The following is a 23,926-nucleotide window of genomic DNA, read 5'->3' as shown; positions in this document are numbered from 1 at the left end:
TGAAGATCTGCATCTGGAATACAGCTTCACTTTCAGAAGAGATTCATGGCATGTCCTAAAGATGCAATCCGTTGGGCTCTGCAGTTTATAAAGGTACTGATGCTACTATTGCATATTTATCCAATATAGGTAGTATATTGAGAGGGTATTTCCTTGAAAATCTCTAAAGTATCAGTTTGCAATGAGTTTATCAAATTGCTCTCTAAGTGACCTTTCTTGCTTTGGATATTTATGAATTGGGATTATCATAACAGATTGTCAGTTATTTGAATGTTCTCTCTTTTCAGACTGCTACACCTGAAATTAAATAAACACATAGATCTAATTTATAAGTAAAATATTATATATAAAATAACTTCACTTACTTTCTCATAGATACTGCCCAGAAAACGAACTATGTCTCAGTAATAGCCAGTAAAAGCTACGTGATCTGCTCAGAAGTAAAAGTGTGTTATCTCAAACAATGAAGACATACATTAAGTCTCCTGTGCTCATTAAAAGAACTGTTTGGATTTGGTTTTCTCTTACAGTGACTAACCCCTGCTTCTACTCCAGGGGCTTGCTTATTCTGCTTCTTCTGCAGAATAAATCACAAGGTTTCAAGAGAGATCTATCTGCCTTGAGGGTTTCAAAAGTTTTAAGTGCTTTTGTAAAGTCCTTTTTAGTGGCCCTATGATTGCCAAAAATGCAGTCTAAAGAGCCTTAATGAAATCAGGAAGTGAGAACTGGAAAGAAATGAGGACAATGAAAGAAATTAAGTCTCCATAGACCAAAAGTAGGAAATCTAACAGAAAGTTTGAATGGAGAATATGAAGCAAGTCATCTGTCATGTCTCAGATGAAGGTGCTATATACTGGAACCAATTATAGAAGACTTAAAGGATTTTGGAAGGAAATGAAGAGAAGGCAACTCCAAATGATCTTCTTGGTGGCTTTTTTCAGGCCCACAAACAAGAGAAGAAATAAAATACCAGAGATGAATGGTGGGCTGCACAACCAGGGAAAAAATGAGGAGCTTTGGCTCTGTGCAACACTATAAACGGGTGTCTTCATACAGTATGGCCAATCTCTTCAGACAGGATAAATTGGAACAGACAAGAGGGTATAAAACTATTTAAAAAAAGGAAAAGGTCTCAAAAAGACAAATCCAGCAGAAACACAAATTCACCGTGTCACAAACAAATTGAATTGAATCATGTCAAAGGGAAGAGAGCAGTAGTTTCCTTCCCAAACTTAAGGATTTGAAGACAAATCAGACAGATAGAAATTCTTCATGGTTTCACATAGCGGACATCATGGACACCTACCTAACAATGAAAGCGGAAGTGTACCAAACCAGGCCAAAGGCCCCTTGACCCTAGTGCCATCTTTGACAGCAATCTGCAGACGATACTTAGAAAAAGAATGTAAGGTACAGACCAAGCATACAGTGTCTTTCCCCCTCCTTAGTCTTGCAGCAGTCAGTATTCCCAATGGAAATATTTACCTTGACTTGAACGAGAACAGTATTTTTGAAGGATATAATGATGTTATGGTATGTTATGAATCTACATTCAGGATACTTAACTTTTTAAAACTATCGGCAACTGGAAATCAGAAAATTCTGAATATACCAATAGGCTACAGTACTGCTTTACGCTAAATAATCTGAATTATCCACACCACTGAAGGCTGGTGACTGGCTAGGGAACAGTGGTTACACCACAGTTACATCTTATATAAACAAACAGTGGATCATCCCAGGTGGCATTTTACATAGTTGGGGCAAATAATTTCACCCAACATTAGCCACCTGAAAGTTAGGTTTTTAGTCTAAGCTATTTATTTAAGCTCCGGTGGTAGCAATGGAGTAATAAAGACCTCTCAGCAGTGATCCATACCACTCATGTTAGACAGGTATCTTAATGACAAAGTGAAACTTTAAAACTTTGCATAACAAACTGGGGAAATAAAAGAGGAAACTATTATCAATCCATACTGACTAGAAATCAGAAAGGCTAGAAAATCTGCAAAGGAAACCAAAGATAGTAAGAAAAAGGAAGCCAATCTAGGAAGGCAGCAGAAATGGAAATAGTACGGTCCATTTCTGAATGGAGGAGTTCACATTCAGATGCACACAAACACAAATAACTGCCCTTTCAAAACACATATCTTGCCAGAATTACATTAACAACACAATACCAAGCTTTTTGAGACCAGAGGTCCCTCTAGCCCATGACTTTGATTCCCACAGTGGCAGCAGAAGGTGCAATACAGGGAGATCATGCAACCCCAGACGCTATCTGCAGTCCATTGCAGATGGAGCTGCTGAATCTCTCCCCAAGCAGTTTCAGTGAGTGCCTCCTAATTCAGGTATGATGGCATCTGGTGATTTTTTAACCTCAATCATATCCTCCTTAGACTACTCTGTACAGATGCAAGAGTCTCAACCTGTCCAGTTTCTCCTTATGAGGCAGCTCCTCCATCTTCTTCACATTTATGGTGCCCCTCTCTAAACTTTCATGTCCTTCTTGAGAGACAGAGGCCAGAATCACAGTCATTACTTGAGAGGGCCAATGTCAGGCTTTTATACAGAGCAAAATCAGGTGCAAAAATGAGCTTCTGCTTTTGTTCTTGGAATCTTTTCTGATGATGGGCAGTGTTTTGTTGGCTTTGGGGCTGCTGCTAATGACTTCAGAGCAGTTCCTGAGTTTTAAGTGACAGTTCTGGTTTTTGGCATCACGTAAGTATGGACTAAATTATGCATCCCTAATGTCCCCAGGCAGTATATTTATTTACACTGAAGCCCATCTGCCATCTTTTTGTCCACTTAGTCTAGCACGGATTTTCTCAAAATTCTATTGAGTTCAGGTGGAACTGAAAGACATTTTTGAACCAGATACCCACTTTGTGAATCCGTAACCGTCAATGTCAGGACTTTTATATGGAATCCTGCCTGCAGCAGTCCTTAGCAAGCAATAAATTCATGTAAAAGTTGACTCAGAAAAGTAAAGGATTGATTGATTACATATTAATGAACAATCAGTAATACTAAAATATAAATTAAGATATTATTACCTCTCTTTAGAATTTGATTATACAAATGACTGAGCACTCTGGCTCCAATCCAATTAAATTAATGAGTCTTCTCTCCTACTTAAGAGGCTATGCCTGTACTAGTAAACTAAATGCCTGGGACTGGCAGTGGGAACCAGGTGGCCAAGAACGGTACATTCCACAATATTAAATTGTCTTACTCTTCAAGGCAGGATAATCACTTGCAAGCTGCTCATTGTCTTAGCTCCCAAAATATGCCCAAGAATTGCCTGGGAAAGTGTTAGCTGGCAAAAGCCAACATCACTGTGCTAACACCGCAAAGGTAGAGACAGTTGAGTCCCAAAGCTAAGAATAGTATGTGACTCTGCTTCACATATCATTATAATTAAGTATAAATGAAGTACGATGTACAAAGGCTCTAATTAAAACACTAAAATAATACATTTAAGTGTCTTGAAGAACACGTTTTTAATGTGCTGTTTCTTGGATTGTGCATTCCAACAGGAAATTCACCCTCTCCTCCTTATTTTGATTGCCGTAAGCAGAATCCATTCTACTCCGGGAATATTTGCAGAATTGTATTGTTACTAAAATATCTGTGTGGAATTTGTATACGTGGAAGTTATGGCCTCACAGATTGGATCATGACTCAGTTAAATAATTGAGTTCATTCCCAACATGGGAGTGTGCGGTGCAGCAATCAGTGCAAGTGGGGAAAGTTAAATCTATTAACTTCACACCCCAAAACTTGCGCTGCAGTACATGCTACTTTCATCTGAATCAGCCATTGCACTTGATCCAATGCTCTACGCTTTACATAAGGCCAACACAGTTTTATATTCTGCTGACATGCTATGCATCATAATTGACCTATACAATTAATTAAAAGCAATGAGAGAAGTAAGTGGAATTTAACCTTAATCAGTGCTCAAAGACATCAGGATGTCTGATGTCACCCTGAAACATCAGGACACTCAGAACCAGATTTATTTCAGGTAAGCACCAGCAAGTTTTAATGTTTATCAATTTCTGAACTACCAAAATGTGAAAATATACTGAGGAAAGGATATGATAAAAAGAAATTTACAGCACTTTCTAATCTTGAGGTGTTCATTTCAGGTCAAACATAAAATAAGAAAACCATTTCTCTCGTAAGTTATTTATTCACTGATTATTACATACCTAAGGAGTTCAAAGAAACTAAGCACATTTTCTTAGGATGAATTTGCTTGAGAAATGAAACAAAGAAAGGAGAAATTAAAAAAAAAAGATTACTGTGATTCTGTTAAGGTAAATTAACACCAAAAGTAGAAAACTCTACAAATGTTGCAGAAGAATTACAGTTTCTCCCTCACGTAAACCATCACTTATTCAAATAGCAGAAAAATATAATGAAATTTAGCAGTCTCCATCAACAGAAGGAGCCAAATAGTAGCCCAACAAGACAACCATTATCAGGCTTCAATAGGAATACAGGGAGTCAAACACATCTTAACACAGTGACTGCAGTTTAACAGGCTACTGCACAGAAACAGGGCTGCTGCGATCATCCATGTGTGCTCTTAGAAAGGAGCAAACGCAAAGTGAGGCCACAATTTTCTCCATCTTTCATTACCCGCTAAGCTATGCGTTACGTACCTGGATCACAAGTCTAAGCTTTACACCAACTGAGATTTTAAAATACTTGGACAGCACTTTGAAGGACATCAGTGGTGTACTGCCCATCAAGAGATCAAAAACAGAGAAAAAAAGTGAAGCCAATAGCAGGTCATGAATGTATATTAGATAATCTGTCCAGGAAAAAAGGTTATTTCTGAGACCAAAACTGTGAACAAATTATCAGCCTCCAGATGATGCTCAGTTCCTACCCATCCATAAAAAGACGAACAATCAAATATGAAAAAGACATCAGTGTATCGGATATTTCAGTGTTAGCAGCTCACGTGATTTTTCCCAAGAATGTTGTTGTATTTTATTTTTGCCTCTAAGTTCCAGCTTCTGGCTAACAAATGGGAAAACCCTTGGACTGCTGGAAAAGAATATACAGTTGAGTCACTCTCGTTTGGCTTGAGAGTCTAGAAAAGTATTTATGCATGAGCTTAACTTCAGGTCTGGGCAGTACACGCTGTCTGTGGAGGTTAACCTGACTGAAAGGTCAGGAGACTGAAAGGGTATTCTAGGTCAAGGCTGGGTATCCTTCTCTGTCCTTTCCATATGGTAGAAATCACATCTGTGAAATCTGTTTGCTTATCCAGTCAACACTGTGACGCTGGACATGGTATCATGATGAAATCTGGCACCATATAGTCCAAATTGGTTTCAAGGTAACAATTTATTTTTCTTTGAAGGAGCATTTGTGGAAAGAAGTTGATGAAGACAAATATCTGCAAAATGTACAGCAATAATGAAAAGATTACTTCATTAGAATTCATTTTAAACAGGAGCTTGTTTGTAGAAATTTCTTACTATGCTAAAATAAAGCTGTTTACCAAATACTCGAAGAACATACACGTGTCAAGTCAAATCTGGATGCACAAATGAAAGCGGAAAAAATATGTTGCTACAGAAGCAGTAAGAATTTTGCCTGTGTCTAACCTGAAAGCACTGCCTGGAAAAATACAGATACGGTATGCATTAATATTCAATTTTCTTTTATCCCTTTTCTGTTTCAAGTATGTTTTCTTGCAGTGAATTTTCACTTTAGTGTTTCTTCTTTCAGTCTTCTCAGAATTTTGGACTTTTGGAGGTATGGAAAACTGGGAAAATTATCATTGTTTTTATTCAAGCATTCCTTATGAGAGTGATTTTCCAAATAAATGCAATTTTGCCGTATAAAATATATAAATGAAACGTTACATCATGGATTAGCCTGACTGAAAAAGAGTACTTCCACTTCTCAGATGGCCCAAAACATTTTTAATTGATTTAACAAAATGCCAAGCTAGAGAAACATGCAAGACAGCGCGATAGGAGAAGCTCTCCAGCTCCCCGTGAGAAAACAGTATGACCAGGTGCCCATCTCAAACGCTTGTACAAAAATGATCACAGCCTGAGAAACAAACAGGTGGAACTGAGAGTCCATTCAATGACATCAATCACCCAGGTATGATGGGACAGCCAGAACAGGAGTACTGCAGTGGGTGGGTATTGGCTCTTTAGGAAGGACAGGCAGGGAAAACAAGGCAAGGGTTTTGCTCTGCATGGTGGGCACCTTGAATGCATAGAACTTTGCTTCATAACAGGCAACTGGTATGTTGAAAGCATGTAAGTCAGATTTAGAGGGGAGGCCAGCAAGGCGACCGTCGTGTTGGGCATTCATTACAGACTCTCTTGTCGAGAAGTGGGACTAGATGTGAAGAGTTCTTTTAACAACTGGAAGAAGCTCCGTAATTGGAGCTTCAGCATCTTCCAGGAGAGCAGCACCATGAGGAGCAATCAATCCAGAAAGTGCATCAGGGACAAGTATCTGATGCAGGTACTGGGTTTCCAGCTACAGTAGGTAGTCTCCTAGACCTGTTATTCACATACCCTCTGGTTGTGGATATGATAGTCAACAGTAGCCTTGGCTGCAGTGACCATGACTGCCTTCATGAGATGACAGCTTTCAAGATTCTGAGGGAAGTGAGGAAGGCAAGCAGCAGGATAAAAGCCCTGGCTTTCTGGACTTTGGCTTGTTCTGGGAACTCATAGGCAGGATCCTACTAGAGGTTCCTATGAAGTTCCAAGGGGCCCAGAAAGAGCTTCTCAATCTTAAGGAACAATTTCCTTAAAGCATAAGAACCATCCATTGCAATGTACAGGGAAATGAGCAGCTATGGCAGAAGGCCAGCTTGGCTGAATAGGGAGCTGTTGACTGAGACCAAATGCAGAAAGGAAGCATTCAGGAGGTGGACACCGGGGCAGGCTACCAAAGGGTAATATAGAAGTATTCCCCAGGCAAGCAGGGAGGAAGCGAGGAAGGCCAAAGTTCAGCTGGAGTTGAACTCAGCTATGTGTATGAAGTACAACATGAAAGACAGTACAGCAGTAAAAGAGATATCAAGGATAACATGGGCATGCTGGTCAGGAGGAAGGCAACCTAGTGACAAAGGAGACAGGAATGGCTAAGTTACTTAGTGCTTTCTTTGCCTTGGTCTCCCCTGGCAAGGTCTGCTCTCTGGCCTTCCAGTTCTACATGTCTGGTAGCAAAGATTTGGGGAGGACATGCTACTTATGGTAGAGGACAATTGAGTTAGGGACTACTTTCCCTGGATGTACACAGGTCCATGGCACTGGCCAGAGGGCATTCAAGGGTGCTGAGAGGGCTATCTGATGCTGTTGCAAGGCTGCCAAAGTCTAATCAGCAGCTGAAAAGAGTGCGATTCCTCAGGAACCAGTCCTTAATCCGGGACAGAAAGGAATAAGTGGAAAGAACCTCTGTGAGTCAGCAAGACATCCCATGCTGGCAGGAGCACTTGGTGGCAGTCAGGAGGACATTGACAAGCTGCAGGAATATCATGAGTTCAGCCAGATGCTAAGTTCTTCACCTGCAATGCATTGATGAAGGCTGGCCAATGGCTGGCTAAAAAAATCCCTTTGCATAAAAGGACCCAGAGACTTTTGGGCCCTCATACAAGAAAAGCAAACTGGAGTCCAGCTGAGGAAGATGGTTTTATTTAGCCTGGAGCAGAGGAAGGTAAGGGGGGACATAATTGCAGTCTTCCTCTACCTACAAGTGGTTTGTAGAGAAGATATTTCTCTTCTCAGAGACATAGCAAAAGGACAGGAGGCAACAATCACAAGTTACAACACAAAAAATTTCAGTTGGCCCTAAGGAAAAAGGTCTTTCATGATGACACTGGTGAACAAACTGATCAAAAAGGAGGTGGAATCTCCATCCTTGGAGATTTTCAAAAGTCTACTAGACAAGACCCTGAGCGACCTGATCTAAATTTGAAGTCTGCCCTGATTTAAGCAGGAGATTGGACTAGATAAGCTCTTTATGACCTTTTAACCTAAATTATTCTGTGGTACTTTAACTTCTCTTCATGCTGCATTACCTTGTGAGAGTTGAAATTTTAGTTTCCAATATTTTTTGTAAGAGTTGTCCTTGAAGAGTACATCTCCATAAGGGAAATACACTGACTGAACACACACCCCCCTCATGGGAGTTATAAATTTTTCAATGCATTGTAGGGGGAAGAGCTCTAGCCATGGATTTTGGTTCCAGGGAAAACGGCAGGTATCAGAGTCCTGTAACTGCCCAGCAGAACTACGTAACAGATCATGCCTCATCACAAGGAAGCATAAATTACCACTGCAATTGCTTTGAAAGGAAGCTTGTAAATTCAGTTCAGTAAAAACTTACTCCATTGTTCTGATGACAGGAATTTCAAATATTTAATTTCAATATTGAAATAAAAGTTTTTGACTAGTCCTAATGTGAATTTTCCAGAATGTGCACTCCTGTAAAACCTATGAAGGTCAAATTTCTTCCTTGCTTCAGGAGAAAAACAAATGTGAAAAGACAGAATTTCCTGCAAGACAGAAATACCACATTTCTCTCAGCTGTATGACCGAATACTATTTGGAGCTCTCAAGAGCTCCAAATATTTTTGAACTACAATGCAAACAACATTACCATCATGTGTCCATAAATATTTCTGAATTGTAACCCCAAAAATGTGGAATCACTCATGGTCATCTCTGCCTTCCTTCAGTGGTTTTAATTAAGGTATTGGGAGTGTTCCCATTTACAAACAAAAGGAAACAAGAAAATTAAGCCTCATTATTTTTTCCCTCTGATCTAATATAATGTTTTCATTTGCGGAAGATAAATTATGAAGATGACATTATGATGACTTTCTTCACAGAGACCTTTCTACAAAATTAAGAATTTTTTTTTTTTTCCAAAATGGATCTTTTTGACCGGAAACCAATAGTTAGTCTACAAATGCATGCATACAGCTGTATTGGTTTTGGCTAGGATAGAGTTAATTTTCTTTATCGCAGCTGATAGGGTGTTATATTTTAGATTTGTCACCAAAACAGTGTTGATAACACGGGGATGTTTTAGTTGTTGCTGAGCAATGCTTATACAGCGCCAAGGCCTTTTCTGCTCCTCACACCACCCCACCAGCGAGTAGGCTGGGGGTGCACAAGAGGCTGGGAGGGGACACAACTGGGACAGCTGACCCCAACTGACCCAAGCGATATTCCATACCATATGATGTACTGCTCAGCAATAAAAACTGTGGGAAGGAGGAGGAAGGGGAGATGTTCAGAGTGATGGCGTTTGTCTTCCCAAGTAACTGTTAGGTGTGATGGAGCCCTGCTGTCCTGGGGATGGCACCTGCCTGCGATGGGAAGCAGTGAATGAATTCCTTGTTTTGCTTTGCTTGCACACACAGCTTTTGCTTTACTTATTAAACTGTCTTTATCTCAACCCATGAGTTTTCACACTTTTACCCTTCCAATTCTCTTTCCCGTCCCACCAGGAGTGAGCAAGCAGCTGCGTGGTGCTGAGCTGCCTACCAGGATTAAACCACAACGCTATAGAAGAATGCCCAAGGATGATTTTGTCACCCAGCAAAGGGAGAGAGGATCCCCATCATCACGGCCTCAGAAGGAAAAGCAGCATTTGGTCAGGAATGACTTTCAAAATATCTCCTTTAAAACAAAGTTACCTTTTTCTCCTGGAGGCCCAACTCTGCCTGGACGACCTGGAGCCCCTTTCTCCCCCTTTTCTCCAGCGTCCCCTGTCGATACAAAAGCAAACAAAAAGAACAATCATATTAAACCAGGACTATTCTCTGTTGGCAGCAGTGACAAGAGTGCCATTCTCCTCAGTGAAAATAAAAACCTGCTATAACAAGAGGGGGAAAAAAACAAAAGCAGATAAGCAGATACCATCTGACTTAACAGCTTTACTTGATGCACGGAAAAGAGTCTCCTGCAATTGGCATACACACTGACAAAACCAAAGTCAATACATTAACAAAGTCTCATAGGTGGGTCTAGTTTTGTGGATGTTACTCATACCATCAACTTCCAAAAAAGCCCAACAGCACAATTCACTTAAGTATAAGCTTCAGAACTAGGCCCCAACTTAGCACATAAACTTCTGTGTCTGTGTTCACCAAACACTTCCTGAGTGTCTGCTAAGAACATGCTTAAGTTTCAAGTAAAAATGACTTAATTATAACCTCGAATTAAAAAAAAAACAAAAAAAGAAACAAGTTTATTCTGTTTACAGAGTAAGGATGGATCAGGTCTAGAGGAAGGCATGGCTATATCTGTTATTTAGAGGATCATTTTTAAGCATGAGAGAGTATCTCCTGATCCATATTCTCAGTTATATGCTGTGCCTTTTAATGTCCGTGGTACAAACCACTGTGCATTGTACTTAGGTGCACGTGGCTCATGGTGCCTTATTACATTCAGCATATTTAAACATCAGTTTCTGTAAATGTTTGTCACCCTGGTGCCTTTCATTGGAAATTTGGGGATGCTTAGCTTGTTTCGCCCCCTGCTATTGTACTGCTATTGTAGCTTGCCATTGACATAAAATTAAAATCCCTTAAACAAATAGAAGTTTAAAGAATGATTTGCATAGCCACCTTTACAAAAGGGATTTATACAAAGGAGAAGAAAATTCTATGCCTTCCACAGAAAAGAAACTGCCAGGATCTAGAAGCCAGAGCTAGCACAACACACCTGCTGCCCCAACGCCGTACTTCTACAGAGGAGAGCAAGCATCAGCAGCTCTCCAGGAAGATGAAGTGAGCACCACAGCAGGAAAGTAAACACGTACCACGCACCCCTCAAGCTCTGCTCTCTGGCATAGCTGGCAGCTGTGGTTCAGAGAGGGACTATAGACACGACATGTGAAAACAAGCCACAACATGGCACGTTTCAAATATGCAGCCTCCAGCTCTCTCTCTCTCCCCTTATTGTAAAGATAGGTGGCTGTGAGCTGAACTCAGCCCTCCATCTGTTATATTTTCCTTCTTCAGGCTGCCAGCAGGCTCCAGACCATCTTCCCTGCCTTCAGACATGCAAAAATAGGCCGTTCTCTGACCTTAATGAGGACAAACTTCACATAATCCCTAGTGAATAATATTGTTAGTATGAAACAGGCTATTATTTGGCACATTTGGGAACGTCACTTCTTTTATTATCAGGTAACCAATAGGCTTTGTATGATTGCCTTTCCCCCCTCAGGGCTGGTTATGAGTTCTTTGCTTCCCAAAGATAAATCCTGACAATGACTTTTCCCTGTTCTCTGGAGGCTGAGAGCAGGCTATTACAGCCTATTGCTTTACACGTTCTTCAGAGTGAAAGCTGTGCATTAGGGATCAATAAAATAGATCACTCTTGCTTCAGGCCATTACACTTGCCTGCATTTATTCCTATAATAAGATGACACTGCATTCCTTAGTGTGGGTGTTTAAGAAACTTTCCCTGGGAGGAGATTACCCCATTACAGGCTCAGCTACAGGCCACTCTGCATTTTTTTGTTATCTAGCTGTTTTAAGTGGCAAGACCTTGGCCAAGAGGGACTGATCCGTGGTCCAGTTCAGTTTTGCCGTGTTTAAGTCCCTATTTTTGCTGTAGGCACCCTGAGCCCTGTGCAAGCTGAGGAAGCAAAGCCTGCACAGGTGTCATGGGCAACAAAACAGTTTTCTGTCAAGGAATTTCAATCAATTTAATTTATCACCAATTAAAGCTGATTTTTAACTTCTGATTCCTGAATTAGGAAAAAAAAGCAAACAAATTAACTTAGAGAAAGACACCTCTGCACGCCCTTTCTGGAATCCAGCCCCTGTGTCACATGTTACACCCAGTCCCTTTGGAGCAGGAGGTTGGGATTGGTGCATGGTGGTCCTTACCCTGTTGCTCCCCCGTGGCCTCCTCCACTAGCCACAGTCCCTTTGCAGTCATACACGTCCTGCTCAGCCTCCTCTCCATCCCTGCCCGGGCGGCTTTTTGCTCCAGCCCTATGGCACAAAAGAGCACCTTCTTCCACGCAATGCAGCTCTTGCCCACACAGGTGAGACGGGGTGAGATGTGCCCCGCAGTGCTCCACACTGATGTGTTGCCCCACACCCCCCCAAAACAAGTGCAGCCCCGGTGCCCAACTGAGCTGCAGCAGGATCGCAGGTATCAGGCACAACCCTGACACTACTAGAAGCTTCTTCGCCTGTCATCTCTGGGAAAGATCTTTCATAATTCAGGTGATTTATCTTACCATTGCTGTCAATGTGCCTCAATTTGCTTGTCAATTTTGTGAATTCTGTGGGACAGGATTTGTCTCTGATTATGTCTGCATCCTGCCTACCTTAAGCTGTAACGTCTCCTATAATGAAAATAGCACGCCAAATATAACTTTCTTCTGTTACTCATATTCCTTGTGTGAGTAGACGCATCAAGTGTGGGCGTAAAAAAATTGGGTTTATTTTATTTATGTACCATCAACTTTTTTATATATTGTATGCCATTGAGACTATTAAGACAATTTCTGCTTTAGATTCTAAAAGGGAGACAAAACAAGGTGGCAAACTGAGAATTTAAGCTTTGAAGGATTGTTCTATGTTATTTTTTTCTCCACAATAGTAGTAACTTCAGTCTCATATGGCTATCAAAAGGAAGCAGACTTTAGGAAGAATATGAGTGAGCAATGTAGGGAGGCTTCATCATCCATCCCTTCTTCACAAACAATACACTTTTCCCATTATTAATATTTTTTGGCTTTCTAAAACACAGATCAGTCTGCTGTCTGGATTCTCAGAGCCGTGGTATTTTTCCCTCTGCATTTCATCTTACTCCTTTATACTGCTGAGGTTATAAAAAATAAAAAAAAATCAGTCCCTAAGACCTAAGTGGCTGACCTTAAACTCATTTGTGCCTTTTTCTATTCTTGGTGTCTTTACTGGCTTTCTTCATCTTCTGTTTCCACCTCCATTCTCATCTCATCCCCCTTCCGATTCCCCCTTTTATTCTGTGGAGTCCTAATTGGATTTGTGTCGTCTTTTTTTTTTTTTTTTTTTTGAGTTTCCAGTCTCTCCACTCAGTCTCATTCTTTGTGCCCTTCTTTTTTTTTTTTTTCCCTTTACCTCTTCCTGTTCTTCTAAAATGTCTCCATTATGCTCCCCCGCTTTTGGGTGCTTTTCCCTGGTGCCTTTCTCCTTCACCACCCCATTTGGGCTCCACTTCCTGCACCTCCTCTTGGGCTTAACCCTCTCCTCCTGTTTTTTCCCTTTCACACACCCCATGGTCTCCATTCCTTTCTTCCACTTCTTCCCTTTGCCTATTTTTCCCAAATCCCGACAGGCTCGTGCTCAGCAGTGGTGCGGGGCTCTGTCCCTCCAGCATTGGAGATGTTGCTGGCAGCCCAGCAGAGGAGAAGACGGGGCAGATCCCGAAAGCTGCAGTGAGCGAATCCCACTGCGTGGGAGCTGAAATTTGGGCACACGGCCACATATATGCTCAGTTTAAAGGAAGCCTTGGCCACCGAAACAGGTTGGAGTTGCGCCAGCGGAGGACAGCAGTATCTCATTACCAATTCTCTGAGCCAGTCCCCCTGACAGCGTAGCTGGAGCATTGATAGCTTTTTAGGGATTTCACATTAACTAGGGCTGTATCGGGCCATTTTGTGCTTCGCTGAATTTGTACATCAATCTCTCTCACTTTTCAAGGCTTACATCCCATGAAGCAGAGTGAGATCATTAACACATGATGGTTTTCAGGCCTCTCTGTTGTTTCCTGGCACAGGATTGCCTTCTGACAAAGGGCCAGGGTCCTGCACTGTTTATACGTTTTAAAAAAAACTCCGCTGCATATAATAATAATAACGGTCCTTTCATAAAAATAGTAATCACAGATGTTAATTTTGGCTGATTACACAAATAAGGAAACTAATGCAAAGATGTTACAAAATTTATCAAAGCTTGTCAACTTGTTTGAAATGAAAAATCATTTAAAAGCTTCGGTCCCCAGTGCTGTGGGGTCTGACCCTTCGACTGATCTTCCTGACTTTAGAAAACATATTTAACTTGATTGTGTTCTCCTCTGTGAGACACATCAACAGCACTATCTTATGCCTATTTCACTTCAAATATATCAAACAAATACAACAGTTTTACTTAAGGCTTAGTCAAGCCTCAGAAGACCTGGGTGTAGTGTTCTTTCTAACTAGAACATCTGCAGAAGGTGTAAATATTAAGGCCTCAAAGGCCGCTTACTGAAGTAAAATAAAAAAAAAAAATATATATATACATATTTTGGGTCTGTTCAGGCATCCAAAGCTGCATCAATAATAATAATTAAAAAAAAAAAAAACAGGAGAGCTTTTTTGGTTCTGAAGCCAACTGCCCAAGCACAACCCACATCCCTACAGCCCAATTCTCTTGCCGCATCCAAACCGGGCAATGTCTGAAGAGGACAGTTTACACCACAGCCAAACGTGTGGCCAGGCCGTGCTCGCAATTTAACTGTATAAACAATTGCAGGACAGAACTGAGCCTTGCCCTCACCAATCAATTACCCAGCACAGACAGGGCCTGCAGTCCATACTATGGTCCTCAGGCAATTGGGTAAAGCCCACGTTTGTGCTAGATAATCTTAGTGGCATCGATATTGTTGGGCGAGTTTTGTGACACTACAATGCATAACTGCTGGAAAAACTGGAAGGTTAGTTGTGCAGTTCTTAAACTGTGCATTTCTTTATCATTAATGATAAACTGGTAGTTTTCATAGGGTTTTTTGTTCTTAGTTAATAGGTATTTCCCCATGCTCACGGGTGTTACACAACAATAGAAATACCATAGCCCACATAATGAGAATTACTGTTATTGGCTAAACAGGGATAGGATTTCACACCATAGTAGATGCTGTTGCTTTAAAATGCTAATTATTCCCAGCTGTTGATTTCCTATCTAAAGTAGTTTAACACATTTTTTGCTACAAAAATATCAGTAATTTATTATGCCATCTTTTGGGGGCAATAGGTTGGGGGTATATTTTGTAAAAATGTTGCTTTTGTCAACAGAAACTATAAAAATGCCAAAAATCTAGCTAATTTGTTATTTCTTCTAAAAGGCACTTAAGCATTTATAAACGAAGGGAAGACACGCAGAAGACTAGAAAATACAAAATACTTCCCATTAGTACACCACAAAATGGCAATGAAAACCTCTCCGGATATAAAGTAGGGCCTGATTTACAGTCTTGGGGTATGTGCACCATTCGCGAGTACAAATACAGAGAAAGCAACCAGGCAGCGTATCAGAGTAACAAGCGCTACTGATCAGGAGCAAGTCCGGGAAGCTTTGGCATGCATTCTCTGAACCATGTTCATTTTAACAAACTTAAGTTTCTCTTATGAACATTAAAACTCCATTTTTAAGGAGGCTATGAATGGGACAAATAAGAGGACAACTGAAAGGCACCTTCTTTGTCTCTGCTAGAAACAGTCAGTGGTGCAAATGAGCCTGTTTGTTAGAAAGGAAGGATTAGTATTTGAATGATGGAGTAGACGTCCACATTACCTTTGAGGCCTGGAACAAGAATTTGAACAGAGCAGGACTCCTCTGCAATATGTTGAGGATATCCAGACCTTAGCAGTGACAGGAAGGCAAGGCTAATTAGAGTCACCAAGAAAACCAGATCTCTCTTCATAATGAGCACTTACAGGTCACCGACTCCTAAACAAAAGAATGAATAAACAGTTATAAGAATTCCAAAGACTTTCAACAGTTTCTGAATGTATGCAGCGTCCTACTACAAATGCAATGTATTTTGGCATGCCATAACCCACACAGCATGAGAAGGACAAGGGCAGGTCCTCCGAGCAGGTTGTGTGTTCCACAGACATACGTGAAACACGCAGCAGTGCATTCAGCAGTTTGCTTTGGAGTTAGACCGGGTAAGATAAAGCTCAGAAGAAATATAGTTAAGAAGTAGGAAGATAAGCAATGCTAATAACAGGCAATTCTGTGTTCACAACTTCTCATTGGAGGCAGGGATCTGGAAAGGTGAAAGGAGAAAATACAGTACACGGGTTTGCACTGGAAGATGTTTGTACTAAGTTGCCACTTAGAAAGAGAGCACACTGCTCTAAAGAGGCAATTCAGTGGACGATAAGACCAACCTAAAGGCCTGAAATTTCACTTCCCATCTATCTGAGCACCGAAATTGTGCCCAGCAAGTTGTCTGATACAATAGCCCTCTTGTAACTCATTGAGGGTGGAAGGGAGATAGTATTTCACTCTATCATACAATGAAGTTACATCAGGGCCTTCAATAAATCCTGAAAAGATTCACCTCTGAAACTACCCTTGTCTAAGCCTGCAAGTGAAATGGCTTGCCTGGTATTAGCCTGTGAAGAGATCTCTCAGAAAACAACAGTGCAGAAATGGAGTTTGCGTGAAGGGACCATCAAAAGCCAATATTTAGGGAGTCTGTAGAAATACTCTTTGACAAAAGTGTTATTAATGTACTTCTGATATGTTTTTCCAGTCCTTCTTTCACCCAGGCTCTGTACTACACAAACAAGCTGAAAATCATATCAGGTTTTCAAGAGAAAGTACCTGTACATCAACTTTTATAGCCACAATACAGATGTGCGCATTTTAAATCTAGAGCAAGAAGACTGGGCTATGTTACTCCCCACTGTCCGATTCCCTGCAAAAATAAGCCAAGAAGGATTAGGCACAGGTGGGGCCAGTACATGGGTCTGTGTGTCTCAACATGATGGGGGTCAAGGAAAGGGGGGGTTCTGTTGTTTTGGGGATGGCCAGAAGGCATAACTGCTTTTCAGTTATGAAGGGACAGGATAATAAGGAGCTTCAGGGTGAGAATGAGCTGGTGAAGCAGATACCAGAACTTAAGGCATGGAGCAAGAAGGCAGCAGGCTCCCCTCCATGTGCAGCAAAATTCTGTTTTGCCTATGCTATTAAAAAGCCTTGCTCTAATTTTAAATTCCACCATCATCTCTGATATATTTAATAGATGTCTTAGCAGCAAGACTAAGTAGATGACTTTGGAGTTGAGGGAATAAATTATCCCTCTGAACTGCTGTCCGGCTAGTGCTTCCATTATCCTCTAGGAGATAAAACGAGTCGACTGCAGCAGGGAGGTCAGATGGGAGCAGATTTTGTCTCCCTCCTCACGTGGGGAAGGCATGACGTGAGTTACAGGAGAGGTTGCTCTGCCTCACAACGTCCTCGCTACACCGTCTGATGCTACATCCACACTGCAGGGCAGGGGTGCTCCACAAGACACCCCCCACTCCCCCCCCGCCAGTTCTCACTGATCATCCAGGTTTGGGGCACAGACCGGTGTGTGCTGTGAGCCCCTTTTGACCCAAATCCCTTCCCCAGCTTTCCCAGTGAGGTGCAGCAGGAGAACCATGCCTGAAAAAGGTGGAGTCTACGCTTAGACCTGGGAAGAGCTCCCGGGTCAAGGGATCTTGATACAGTCGTACTCTAATGGACTACTACACTGGGGCAGGAAACAGCAGAGAAGATCATTGGTGCTGCGTAATCCTCCCCTGGAGAAAGGGAGGAACAGGGACTACCTGGGGATTTTCACAACACCTGTAATGGGACAGGCATGAATACTTCATAGATGAGGTCTGCCAACCAGAAAGAAGACCCAGGAGAGCATGGACCAAAAAAAAGGAAGTTTCCACTAAGCTGTAATGTAATGTAAGGTTATTTTCAAGGCTCCTGTTTCAATTTCCTATTACCTTTTAGTCTAGCAGATGGCAATATACACAGTCTTACTAGAGATGCATTTTGTACCCTCACCAACTCTCCTGCCAGACTACTAAGTAATAATATCATTAACAAAGTCTTATCTCATACTTAGGGTGCAGGTTCTGGAGGGACAACACTCAGTCATATACAGATGCTTACAGTATTTTTTTTTTTCTCTCCTTTCACGAGTGCTCAGTTCCCAAAATTTTGCTTATGCTACCACAACTAAGATGACTACAGCTCATATATACATGTCTGAATCAGCTTTAAAATACCCAGCTCAGGTATTGCTAGGAGCAGAGAAACCTACAGAAGTACAAACCTTGACTGCTCAAATATTTTGGCCACGTTACATTTTTTCACAATTGCAGCAACATCACTTCAGGCTTTTCAAGAGTGCAGGCAAAATTGAATGTCGCCACCCAAGGATGAGGAACCAGAGCTGGAGAAGGCACATCATAAAGGTAGACACAGAGAACACAGCAATAGCTGGGGGGGAAAGAGAAGAGTAATTCAAATTTGGATGTAAAGCTTCTACTGCCATAGAGAAGCAGCAACCAGCCCAGCTCCTCAGGGCTCTGACAGACAAAACCATCAGGAAAGTGCTTGCTGTGTTGCTGTCCTCTGCTGTCTTGGGCTACTGCCTCCTTTGCCTATGCATGGAACCAGACCAGACTACTAGAAACCACGTCAGGCCACTGGCCACTTTACAGCTTAGTCTTGTAAGGTTATACAAACTATTTGACCACAGTCTTGATATAGTTTTGAAGTATCAGATCTCTGTGATGGCTCTCTTCTCCCAAATATCCTCATGCGCACACCAAACAAATTACTTCACATATATGAAGCTTGAATCTGGCCACATCTCCCCAGGTTCCTAACCCCAGGGTACAAGGCACTGCATCTTGGTGCGCTTTGTGGCCCAGAGGAGCTCATAGTATCCACGGTGGACTGTCCTGACGTTTTTTGTCAAGTCTGTGATTCGTAACAGTCAGCAAGCAAAAGAGGGGGCAGCAAAATCTAGCCAAGAGGAAAGGTTGAAGAGGTGTTTCTCCAGATCTTCCCTTCAAAGGTTTCTAGGACCAGACTTGGGACATGAATAGCCAATGCTGGTAGACTGGAAAATGAGAGGGTCCATGGCAAAAACAGGCTTCACAATGCCTGGGACTGGGATGGGGACCAACACTCCCTACGTGGGAAAGCAATGAGCTGTCATTGCCTCCGCCAGCCAGGAGGACGTGGCAGAGACTCATGCCTGGAAGTCTTCCAGACTCGCAGACACCTGAACGTAGGTGTTAACCCAAAGCAGTAGCCACCTTTGCAGGACAGGGAGTGGGACCATCCTGGACAACAGCCACACAGATGCTCTGTGGGCTGGGAAAACGGAGGACACGGGTCTGCCTTAGCCTGCAGCTCCCACCCCACAGCCCAGGAAAGCACCCAGCCACCAGCCTGCAGGACATCCCACCTTTTCTTTGTAGCAGGGGCACTTCAGGATCCAGAAGAAGATCAGACAAAGAGGCTTTCAAGCCAAGTGGTTTAGGTACATAGTTGAAAGCCTGGAAATTAGGTGGTTTCAGCATGAGCACCCAGCAGGCTGGTGATAAGGATTCTCGACAGATGAGTCGGAGGGGAATGAAATGCCCTCAGACGGAAGAAAGAATTGAAATTAGGAGGGTGCTCCAGTCTCTGCATTAGTGAATAAAAAGGCAGCATCACTTCCTCTGGTTGCATTTCATAAGGTTTTAGATGTATCCAGACTACAACTAAAAGATGAAAGCCTCCAGGTATGTTAAATATTAATCTGCCTTTGCAAACTCCTACACAGCTCAGAGATGAGACAGGCACCGAGCAGTAGAGAACTGCCCGGGCTGCTTGGTGGCTCTGCTCAGCAGCCAGATATGAAGGATTTTCTAGGGAAAATGAAACCTCCAATGAAGCTTCATCACATTCCCCACTGTCTGCTACTGCTGCAGGGCTTACAAGCCTCAGACACACAAGGGATACACCTAATCGTACCTCGCAATAGCTTGACTCGCAGAGAAAATGGTCTAGAAAAACGGAGTTTCTTAGTGTCAGTCAGGTCACAACACCCGGACCCACACGAATACTCGGGAAATTTCCTCGGTCTGAGAAAAGACACTGACAGAGGAAATCTCTGAAGAGGTTTCAAATTAAATACTTTATAGAGTCTGCAGCTGCAGTAAAGGGACACATTAGTAGTAGAAATCAAACCAAAAGCACTTTGGATATCACTTTCTCCACCTTTTTCTGCTTTAAAAAGAAACCACCTCTTCTGCAGCTAAAATTGCCTTATATGATTGAAATGAGAGTTTGATCTCTAGGTATGCGTTGCAGCAGTACCTTTCATTTTAAAATCCTGGAAAATTCCTTGCCTTTCTGACCTACCTTCAAGTCCTTTCAGATCCAGACTCGTAAAGGCATTTAGAAAACTAAATCCCACTGAAACTGATCCTCAGAAAGAGATGCCAGCCTGTGTTTTCAAACACTGTCTTCGCCCTGGTATCTGGAGTATCTCCAGCGTTGGTAAAACCAATGCCAGAGAGAAACTTAGACATTCAGCACTTGTGAAATTATGACTATTATCTCACTATCTATGCAGGGGTCAGGAGTCAAATTTGCAGCACTTATAGCGGTGGCCATTAAATCAGTGTAAGCTGAAAGCTTTGAAAAAAAAAAAGTGAGAAGAGGAGGAGGAAGAGGCAAAATTTACATGGTCTTTCCTTTAAAAAAATATAATAGCAAAATGCCTCTATTCCCATTAGGAATGGAAACGTACCAACGCAACCAGCAAAATAATTTCAAAACAACTTTTGAGACCTGCCAGCTTTAGGGAATCTGCCTCAGTTGCCAAGAGAGCAGAGGTTTATTAAGCCAGGCTTCAAGTGACAAGTTCTCGAGAGGTCATCGGAGCATCCCCGCGGCACCACAAACTCGCTCAAAACCGCTGCAGGACCAGCCAGGCCAGCTGGCACCCAGCACTCCTTGAGTCCCCCCGGCTCACCCCCAGCTGTGGGTGGAAAGCTTGGAGATCACTTCAGCCAGCAAACGCCTCCTGCGTGAAGACCCTGTGTCTGGCAGCGGCTGCTCCGCCAGGGCCGGTGGCTTATTGCACGCCGTCATTTTGGACCTAGAAGCAACAACCCAGACGATCTGCCTAGCTGAATCCAAATGGCTGAGAAACACAGAAGGGGAACAATGCTTGCTGGCACTAATGCTCAGCCAGCAAACAGCTAGAGAGTGGCTGCAATCCTCTGTATAGTCCTACAGGACTCCTCTTTGAGCTGGTTTTATTTCACTATTGCTGAGTTGTTTTCACTCTTATTATGATTTTTTTTTATTATTATTTTTAAAACCCCCTTCATTCTCAGGGATCTGAGCTGACTGATCCATATTCCGAGTTGAGTGCGCCCCGGTACCGTCAGGCACACAAATCTGCAGAGCCACAGCCACATTTGGTGGGTGATTTTTCTCAAGCAGGTTTGAGTCACCACTACAGACGCATCAACAGCTTTCAACAGTTTTCACTCCCCTGACTTTTCAAGTCCTCGTCATCCGCATCCCGACACCTCCCAGAACTGTCAGCCTGTGTATCCTTAAATGCCCCAGCCGGCCCTAAGCCGCATCCTTACGGATGCAACACATGCCCACAAAATCATGCCAGTGAAATACCAGGCTGGGACACAGACCTCACACTATTTCAAACAGATAAAAGCCAAAAAAAGAGAAAAAGAAAAAAGTAATTAAGTCCCAAGGCTACAAGGGTAGCACCAGGGCCCAGCGCAGATCAGGGACACGTTTCTGGGGGAAGCAAGGAGAAACAGAAAGGACAAAGCCTCCAGCGCTGCGCATCCAAGCTACTTTTCACCCCTTGGCCCAAGGGCTGCGGATCATTCCCTGGAGAAGATGTCTTTCACACTGGAGATGAAACTTGTGTCACTGACCTCTTCTTTCTCCATTACAGCCTTGCTGATCATCCTAACCTACAGATGTTTTGTGCAGCTACGCTTTTACTTTATCTAAGCATTTCTCTCATTTGTCCTCCCAGCTCCCTCGTGCACTACCTTGGGTAATCAAGAGTTCACCATTTAGACAGAATATAAAAATCCGAATCCATTTTAAAGCTGCTAAACAATGGGTGGTCATTTCCATAACATCGCAATGCTCTGAAGTTAAATTCTACGTGTTGATTTAAAGGTTAAAGCAACGGGCTTGAAAGATTAAAAAAAAAAAATATCCCTAAACATTAACACTATAGAAATTCAAAAATGAGGACCATAACTGCCTCTGCTACCAAGTCTCTGTGAAATCTATGGAGCATGGAGTAGCATAAAGCAGAGACATAACACATTTCAGGTCCTGATGATGCTGAAGAACAGCAAGGTTTGCTGCAGAGGACAAAAGAGTGAGTCTAAGCTGATGGGAAGCCAACATTACCTCAAAGTTTAACTGATAGGAAGTCATTGGTTACTCCCCAAAGTACACTTAATTCTGGCTCAATAGAGCTATTTCCTCAGCCCATGTTTGTGAGGTGTGAGGGACTATTAGTTCTGACTGTACAACGTAGGTGCCCTTGTCACGCGTAGGAATAGCAGCCCCACTTTTCATCCAGAAGAATGTTTTTAAAAATTGAGACAAATTTCTTCCTGATGTAGTCCTGCTGAAGTCAATGAGTTTATGTCAGAACTAACTTACTTTCATCTGTGCTGAAAATATAAAATCAGAGCTTCAGCAAGGGGGAGATGAAAATAGTGCCAGAAGGGGTAAGTATGCTTTCAAAACCTGTAACTAGAGGGAGATGGGACCCACCTGATTTCTTGCCCCGAGTGCCAAATCTCTCACAATATCTCTGTATGGCTTTTTTAGATGGTAGAGACTAACATTCAGGTAGAATTTTATCTTTCTCTGTGTATCTGTCAGAGAAAACTAGAAATGCTAAACAAAATTTCTCCCACAGGGTTTTAATCAAAATCCCTATTAGATGACAAGATCTCTGCTGTAGCCTCATTTGCAGCTATAACTTACAGAAATAATTTGTGATTTTGGGTGCCATCCTTGATATATGTCAGATTAATTTTTCAGTACTCTTAACTACCACAAAATAATAAAAAAAATAATACAGGGTTCAAATACAGCTGTCGGTTCTTCTAAAACCTGTGTCTAAATTGTCTCAGTTCAGCCCCACTCCTATAAAGCATCCACATGAGAACCTGACGCTATCTACACTCACATATCTGTAGGAAATAAAACACCAAGGATTCATCAAGAATGAGTGAATGATGTGGAGAACACTGCAGGGTACATTTCTTCACATGAATAAGTACATATTATTTACATATGCCTTTGTCACCTTATTTCTGAAGCTTTAAGGCATCAGTTTTCAGTCCTCCACATCCACAGACGCTTAGGACTGGCTGCAGAGGTTGGGATATTTGTGCAATACTTAAGTGCTTAATTCAACCAACTTATGCTTTCCAACATATTCCTGCCCTCCAGGTACTTAGAAGTTTTCCATGTTGGCCTGACAGTTGTCTTCTTGAGGGCACTGGACAGGCTCAAAAGGCAAACTTAACCTGGGGAGGGTGGTCCCAGTCCCGCAGCTACGTACTTGGAGGTGCAGAGAAGAGGCAGAATGGTCTATCGAGGCCCCATCCAGTCACCCCAGACACATCAGCAGTGGCACATGCCTTTTGCACAACAGAAATGCCACTCAAGTATTGATCCAAAAGGAGAGAAGAACCAGCTATGGAACATCCTTAACTTAGAAAGATTTGAACCCACCGCTCCAGTTCCCCAGGAGAGTAATCGCTCCCATTGGATGGACACAGCAACTGAGATTAGATTATAATCAGGCATCCCACATTAACGGATGGAAGGCAAGATGGGGAGAAAGCTGGTAAAGAAGCCATCTCAAGCCTAGTGGTAGTACAGTAGACTAAAAAGGGGCAAAATGAGTGTTCTTCCTTCCCTGCTTTCTGGTTTTATGTCCCACAATTGACACACGCGTAAACACATGAACAGGTCAGGAACACCCAGACAGAATATAAAATCTAAGCAAAGCAGTTTGTGAGGCTAGAGGAGGAGTAAAGACAAGAGGCATAGGATGTAAGCAAGTAGTGGGAGAAACACAAC

The 23,926-nt window shown here is 42.3% G+C and overlaps 1 protein-coding gene across 4 annotated transcripts in view; it reads right to left on the bottom strand.

Annotated features, from left to right (window-relative positions):
- The window catches only part of COLEC11 (collectin subfamily member 11), a 40,556-nt gene that overhangs the window by 6,364 nt on the left and 10,266 nt on the right, over positions 1 to 23,926 (bottom strand). For 2 of the 4 annotated variants that reach the window (XM_054196910.1, XM_054196913.1), the window contains exons 2-3: positions 15,563 to 15,718; positions 9,701 to 9,772 (exon numbers count right to left, since the gene is read on the bottom strand). In XM_054196910.1, coding sequence (XP_054052885.1) covers positions 9,701 to 9,772; positions 15,563 to 15,692 — 202 coding nt within the window. In that variant the 5' untranslated portion in view covers positions 15,693 to 15,718. Of the gene's footprint in view, positions 1 to 9,700; positions 9,773 to 15,562; positions 15,719 to 16,603; positions 16,700 to 18,095; positions 18,263 to 23,926 lie in introns of those variants that run through there. The other 2 variants (XM_054196911.1, XM_054196912.1) reach the window with 2 other exon arrangements.

Source organism: Rissa tridactyla, chromosome 3 (assembly GCF_028500815.1).
Source record: "Rissa tridactyla isolate bRisTri1 chromosome 3, bRisTri1.patW.cur.20221130, whole genome shotgun sequence".
Classification (NCBI taxonomy): domain Eukaryota; kingdom Metazoa; phylum Chordata; class Aves; order Charadriiformes; family Laridae; genus Rissa; species Rissa tridactyla.
Note: the sequence above shows the minus strand (reverse complement) of the source record. Positions and strands in the feature narration are given on the sequence as shown.